Source organism: Echinops telfairi, unplaced genomic scaffold, assembly GCF_000313985.2.
Source record: "Echinops telfairi isolate 266 unplaced genomic scaffold, ASM31398v2 ScPeMD7_443;HRSCAF=831, whole genome shotgun sequence".
NCBI classification, from domain to species: Eukaryota; Metazoa; Chordata; class Mammalia; order Afrosoricida; family Tenrecidae; genus Echinops; species Echinops telfairi.
In genome coordinates this window covers 43,858,779-43,866,108 of record NW_022104341.1, presented here as the reverse complement: position 1 = coordinate 43,866,108, position 7,330 = coordinate 43,858,779, and the positions used below count along the sequence as shown (strand labels likewise).

Here is a 7,330-nt window from a genome sequence, read left to right as displayed (position 1 = left end):
CCTCATGAACCCTTGATAATTTATAAATAATTATTTTGTCATATCTTGCCCTGTCCAACATCTCCCTTCACCCACTTTTCTGTTGTCTGTCCCCCAGGGAGGAGCTTGTAAAAGAAAAAAATTAATTACATTTTGCTATGTATTTGAGTGACTAGCAATCTAACACATGACAGCTTCTCTCAGTTCCACAAGTCTTTATAAATGGCACGCCGTAGTGTGCAGATGGCAAAGTCATTAGGGCCCCTTCTCAGCCTCTTCTTTCCTCAAATAGGCTTTTAAAGAATGGGACCTAAGGTCACCTGAAAGCAAATCATTTCATAGATGCTTCAATTCCAAAAGAAAGACCTTATACACTCTGAGAAATCATCCCTTGGGAGCCCTATGCCATAGGGCCTATGGAGAGCAGTTTTACAGTGGCACATGTGTGACGGCTGTGATTAGGAATTGACTCAATGGTTATTAGTAGGTTTTGTGGAGTTCACAACATACGGGAACGGCAGAGTGTGGGGGTGGGCAGGGAAGGTTTGAATGTGTCATTTGAATATGCAATTGAAATTTACTGAGCTAAGTATAATGACATGTTCTGGATCCTATGAGAAGAAGGGCTCCCTAGAGAGTATGGAAGAGCAGAACTCTGATGAGGGACATCTTTGGGAAAAGTAATATCTGACACTGCAGATGAAGGTGTCGCAATTCAGAATCTTTCTTAGTGTTGACCTTCTAACTGGCCTTCCTGCATCCACTCTCCCTGAACTTCTTTTCCTTTACTTCTGCATGGTTGCTTTAAAAAGTATTCTATGTACTAGAGTCAGTAAAAGTACTATTAGTGGGGTTTGTCCCAAGCTGAGCATGTTTAAACATGTTTCTGCAATCTGTGGGTTGCTGCAAGGAATTTCTTTAAGGAATATACTTGTCTCCTGTCTGCTAGGATGCCTTCAAAAAAGTTTAATCAGAACAGTGACTTCTGAATGGATATGCTGGGCCAGTCCAATTCAAGACTGAGAGATCCGCTCAAAAGGTTATGTTTCGGTCTCCCCAAGGGGTGACCTGGGTCTCTTTCCTCAAAAGACACAGTGTAATCATGAGAAGCTTATTAGGAAGACAAAATTTTTTTTAATTAAAAAAAAAATCACTTTATTGGGGGAACTTACAGTTCTTACAACAATCCATACATCAATTGAATCGAGCATATTTCTACATATGTTGCCATCATTATTTTCTAAACATTTACTTTCTATTGAGCCCTTAGTATCAGCTCCTCTTTTTTCCCCCCTTCCTTCCCCCACCCTCTTGTGACCTCTTGGTCAATTATAAATTATTATTATTTTCATATCTTACACCAACCACTGTCTCCCTTCCCCTATGGTTTCTCTGGGGATGGTGGTGGTTTTATGTGTCGATCATTGCAGTCGGTTACCTCTTCCTCCCCCCCTCTCCCTGCCTATCCTCCTGGTATCCCTACTCCCAGTCCTGTTCCTGGATTCTGCGTGTTGTGAGCTCTTGTCTCTTATCTCTACCTGTGCACATGCTCTGGTCTAGCCTGCAGTGAAAGGCAGGACTGGGGTCATGATAGTGGGGGGTAAGGAAGCCTCAAGGAGCTAGAGGAATATTGTATGTTTCATCAGTGGACATAACAGATCAGGAAGCAATTTTAAGTTAATACTAACTCAATGGCAGTATAGTACTTTCTACCAGAGTGCAAATCTCATAAAATCAGATCTATGTGTTTTTACTATTTTGTTCACTTACAGAATGCTTGGTAAATAGTATGTGCTCATAAATATTTGTTAATGTATTCCTTTATGTATACCTTACAGCTTAAGTGTGCAGTGCCAATTACAGAACGCCGTTCTAATTACATTAAGTCCCCCTCGTTGAAGGACAGAATGCATTGTGTGGCCCTTGTGCTGGATGCCAACTCTGTTGAAAAGCTCTCTCCTGAAGTAGTGGCAAAAATCAAAAGAATTAAAAGGATAATGATAAAGTGTGGTGAGTCTCACTCCATGTTGCTACTGAAGTCTGATCAATCTATGATGTAGATTGTTCTTGAATGGGACAAACAATTCCCAGAGTTGCCATTCTGCATATTTCCTAACCCATCAGCATTCCATCAATTTAAGCATTCATTAGCTGTATGACTTGCACAAACAACAAACTCTCTGTGCCTTAATTCTTAATCTGCATAATTAGTATAATTTTAGTCGCCACCCTAGAAATTTATTGTATGGATTAGACAATACGTGAAAAATTTGGTGCAATCCAGTCGGCTCTAACCACCTGCTACCCCATCTGTCATATCATTGATTTACTAATCGTTGATCCCAGATTACTCTTGGAACTTCAAAAATTTGAAATTAGGAAAAAACAAACACTTTCACTAAGGAAAAGGAATATTAAATAAAAAAGATGGGAGAAGAACTGATGCATTTGATTATGATGCTGACAAAGAATACTGAAAGTACCATGGACTACCAGAAAACAAAAACCAAATCTGTCTTGGAAGAAGTACAGCCAGAATGTCCCTCAGAAGCGAAGATGGCCAGAGTTCCTCTCAAGTTTGGGCATGTTATCGGAAGCTATCAGTCCTTGAAAAAGGACATTATGCTTAGTAAAGTAGAGGGTCCGTGAAAACGAGGACGATCCTCAAGGGAGTGGATTGACACAGTGCCTGCACCAGTGGGCTCAAACATACGACGAATTGCAAGGACGGTGCAGGACTGGGCAGTGCTTTACGCTGTTGTGCTCGGGGCCGCTGTGAGTCAGAATTTGATGGCCCCTCACAGCAACAGCAAGGAAAAGAATGAAGGAAGCTGTGGTATTTGATGGGGAGAGATAGTACGAAGATTTAGAGATGGTAAGGAGGGTCAAGAACATTTCTCCCTAGCTTGTCTTGGTCATATCCAACTTGTTTGGGAACCAGTTTTTTTTTTTAATTAACAGATCATTTTATTGGGGGCTCATACAGCTCTTATCACAATCAAATTTATCATGATTTTGATTAGAGTAAGATACAAAGAGTCATTTTAACTTACCTACTCACTGAAATTTAAAATCTAGTTTCCATTGTTGATTGGGGCAGGTTAATTATGATGCTTTGGCATAATCTGTCTTTCTTGATATTTCTTTCTTTTCATCTTTTAGTTAATTACTTGTATTATTTTCTCCAACCTCTATCAAAACCTAATGGTTTGGAGATGATGTGAATCAATAAATAGTGTAGTACATGTTCGTTACCTTTTTAAAGATATACTTTCATTTGAAGTTTTATTTCTCAGATGGAAGGCAACGAAGGGACTTCCCATATCAGAGGAATTTCAACCACTAATTGGAGAGTTCTCATTTGTTTGAGGAAAAGAGGTCTTCCTAAGTATTTGACATTACCCTACAGACAACCTATTGTTTTGTTGTTAGTGCCATTGATTTAGCTACGACTCATGGCCACCTATATAACAAAACAAAATATGACTTGCTCCTGTCCAGTTATAGATTTGTTAATTAATGGAAGAAAACTGATGGTATCTGTAATGCTGAACATCATATACATATCTGTTTGGTGTGGGTGTGCCACACGTGGCTTTGCTTACTTGAGTGGGGCAGGATATGGATCTGATTAGGAAACGACCTTATAGACCCATACAGCTGTATGCCCGTGAAGCTCAAGGTAAGATAAAAATCCTTTCTGAGTTTCATAAGCATAGTTATATTGTGTTTATGTGTATTATTATTAAAATACACACTTAAAGATTTTAAGGATAATTAATTGAATTACCTGTGTAACCCAAGCTTGGCCTCAAATTCTAAAAATGAGTATATATATTTATCTTAGACTCACACGATAATTCCTTAAGATTGAATTCAATTGATTCAATTAATACACATTTATTGCCTTCCCTTGGAACCAATATCTCTAGTCATATATATACATCATTGAAACAATTTTCGTTCATTATAAAGCTTTCAATTTTGTAGGTGAGGGGAGGCTGAGGAGAAGTAAGATAAGAAAAAATTGACATATGAATATATGATTTAGTGTGACAAAATGAAATGGCCCCAAACGAAGTGTTTTGAACATTCAGAGGAGGAAAAGATGTGTTAAAGGGGATAAGAGAAGATTTCATTATTGGAGTGGCACTAGGACATGCCTTTTAAGGTGTAGTTTCAGGAAGTTAAGAGAAATAGAAGGAGAAAAAGACTATGGCAATAGCATACACATGTTGAATACATCAACAGAGAAAAAGAGATGTTTGAGAGTCAGAGAACCATTCAATTTAATGAAGGGCTTTGTCTTTTTAGGACAAGACAAAGTGAGAAAGGAATGTTTGCATGGGGAGACTGTACTTAGTACACTATATGTGTGAATCAGCGGTTTTCTTGAGAGTGCATAGGGGAAAGAGAAGGGACGTGATGATCCAAGGCAGGCTTTTCTCTTGGGAACAGAGGAGCAGCATGCCGAGTACAGGATGCCAGGGGCACAGGCAGGCCAATGCAGAGAGGTCAAGGAATCTGAAGGGTGCCAAGGATTCCGCCTTTGGCTGAGGGCTCTTGGGATGGGATCGGCAGGCGATCCATCAGGAGACTGAGGAACCAGATGCAAGATTCAGTTTTCTTAGAAGAGGAAGGGCTTGTACTATCACATACAAAAGCTGCCCGCCCCCCAAGAGTTTCATCAGACAGGGACCTGATTGATAGGATGGTGTTTTAGACAGGGTTCTCTAGAGAGATAAAACCAAATTGCTGACAATTTAATAGATTTATTTATAGAGATAATTAGATATATAACAAGAAATGAACTGTTAAATCATATACAGATAAATATATAATACAAGAAATAAACAGTTAAATTAGAAAGCACTACAAATGGCTCAGTGCAACTCAAGTCCGTGAGAGAGAGTTGTGAGAGACTAGCAGTCCTTCAAGTCTAGTGTGCTGCCAGATCTTCCTCTATTTGTAGAGAGAGCTAGGCTATGTCAGCACAGCAGCCAATCGCAAGGCAGGTCACCAACCACCAGTCCCCAGCTCCAGAGAAGTCTTAAAGGGACCTCAACTTACAGCGACACAGTCCACAGGCTAGGCGTCCCACAGGTAGTGTAGCCTTTAAATTGAGGCACAGAACAAGCAAGGCAGCCACACACTGGTCTGATGATCACAGAGCGAGAGACAAGAAAGGCAAGGCTCACCAAGCCATTTATCTCTCTGCCCTTCAGTTAATCCCACTTGTGTTTATCAGCCAGGCTGGCACAATAAACTATCTCAGATGGGTTGCACCCCCACCCTGACTCAGGAGAGTCTCATTGACGTAATCTATAACTTTAACAGTGGCTACAACTGCTTTGGTTTTTTCTTTTAAACCTTAGTCTAATACAATGAACTGACAATAACTTGTGAAAGAAAATTGATGAAAAATGTGAACGCTGGTACAAATGTATTAAAAATGTTTCTAGCTCATAGTAGTTTTTAACAGAACTATTTCTTACTTTTTATTTCTAACTCATGTTGAATCTACTATACATATTCCCAAACAATTAGCAGCGCTGTGAGAGCTGGGCTAGGACGGTGTTCCAGAAAGAACTCTGGAACGCGGCCTTTCCCCCTGCGCTCTCTCTGGGCACGACGCTGCTTCTACCACTCTGGCATGTTTTATGCTTCCACCAGTTTGCTGTATGTCTGTGCTTTCATAATCTATATTTGCACAGGACATTATTGTTCATGGCTGAATGGTTCCTGGACTTCAATCTCTGTATTGCTGCGAGAGGCAGTCCATCGAAAATTTGGAATTCCTCTTCCTGACATCTTTGTGGTCAGTAATTATAATTCAGAGTGGGAGCTGGACCGTGTGAAGGATCCTCTGATCCTCTGTGCTGAAGCAGATTCTGCAAGCTGCCGATGACTTCTTGGAGGATTTGCCTCCTGAGGAAAGAGGTAAGTACTTTTGGTGGTATACAACCTTGGTTACTTCCTGCCTGGATCTTTTGGGTGCCAGGCAGTTTTCTTTTTGTTTTGTCCTGGCCTTCCACCCACTGGCAGATCAGCATTTGTTCCCTCGCAGTTCTTGCTTTTTCCCTAGGAGATATACTAGTGGTCAAACTATTTCCCCCTTTGCCTTGTTTTCAGATGCAATGTTAAAGTTACCCTCCTTCATCATCCTATGGCTGAACCCCATAAAATATAGCCCTACCCTTTATGTAAAAATGTGCTTCTTTATTTGGAATGTAGCACTGTCTTGGATCTACATGATTCTGAAAGCTATTTGCTTACTGACGGTACTTCTTCTTCATGACCTTGGGCTTCTTACCTTATTGTCTGACTTTTGGGTTCTTCTTTCTCATTCCAGACCTGCATCATACAGGATAGTTAGAATAGGTAGTAAGAGGGGTACCTTTTGTATTTGTGACCCGAGAATTTAGCAAAACCTGCATAAAGTACATGCTGTGCTGTTTGAGTAGGTAATCAAGCAGAAGTTTCCATCTGTATTGATATCTTGCATAAATATACATGTTAATTTCATTCAAGAGAAATCAAGTTATGACATATGATCCTCTACAGTTGCCTCATACTCTCAAATTACTGAGAAAAGCTCAGACTCCGAGCTTTGCTCACCTGCCTCTACTACCTTGGGTTCTCTGTCTTCGCCTTTCCTCATGGTGCACATTGCTCTCAAAGCAAAGATCGTCTTAAACTTCCAGTGCCTAAAACTGGTCCCTTGGTTGGGTTACTGCTGTTGGTCTTGGTGCTGTCGAGTGGGTTCTGACTCACGTACAAAGGAATGAGACACTGCCCCGTCTGGTGCCATCTTCGTGGTTGTTCTTACGCTTGTGCCCCTTCTTGCCGACACTTTATAAGCATTTCGTTGAGAGCCTTCCTTCTTGCTTGCCCCTCTACCAAGCGTACGCCCTTCTCCAGGGTCTACGCTTTCTTGACAACGTGTCTAAAGCACATGAGACAAAGTGTCTCCATCTTTGCCTCTAAGAAGCACTCGGACTGTCCTTCTTTCAAGCCAAATTTGCGTGTCCTTTCAGCAGTCCAGGGCACTTTCCTCGCCAGCACCATGATTGAAACGCATCACGCCTTCCGCAGTCTTCTTTATTCATTGCCTGCATATGAGGCAAGTGTACATACCATGACTTGGGGCAGGGCCCCAGAGTAATTTCCCTGATTTTCAACACTAGAAGCAATGCTTCATTTGACTTCTTGACTGCTTGTCCCATCAGCATTATTGAGAGGTCCAAGCAAGACAAAATCATTGACAACGTCATCCTTTTCTCTGTTTGAGGACTTTGGTTGTCTTTGAGTTGGAACCTACACTGAGTCTTTCATCTGTGATATTAATTTT

General features: G+C 40.8%; 1 protein-coding gene across 1 annotated transcript in view; it reads left to right on the top strand.

The window, feature by feature from the left end:
• Positions 1-6,351, top strand: part of LOC101651025 (interferon-induced protein 44) — a 12,791-nt gene extending 6,440 nt beyond the window's left edge. The window contains 5 exon segments of the mRNA XM_045291735.1: positions 1,818-2,035; positions 4,294-4,304; positions 5,694-5,856; positions 5,858-5,919; positions 6,332-6,351. Of these exon segments, the coding sequence (XP_045147670.1) occupies positions 1,818-2,035; positions 4,294-4,304; positions 5,694-5,856; positions 5,858-5,919; positions 6,332-6,351 (474 nt within the window).
• Positions 6,352-7,330: the final 979 nt, after the last annotated feature.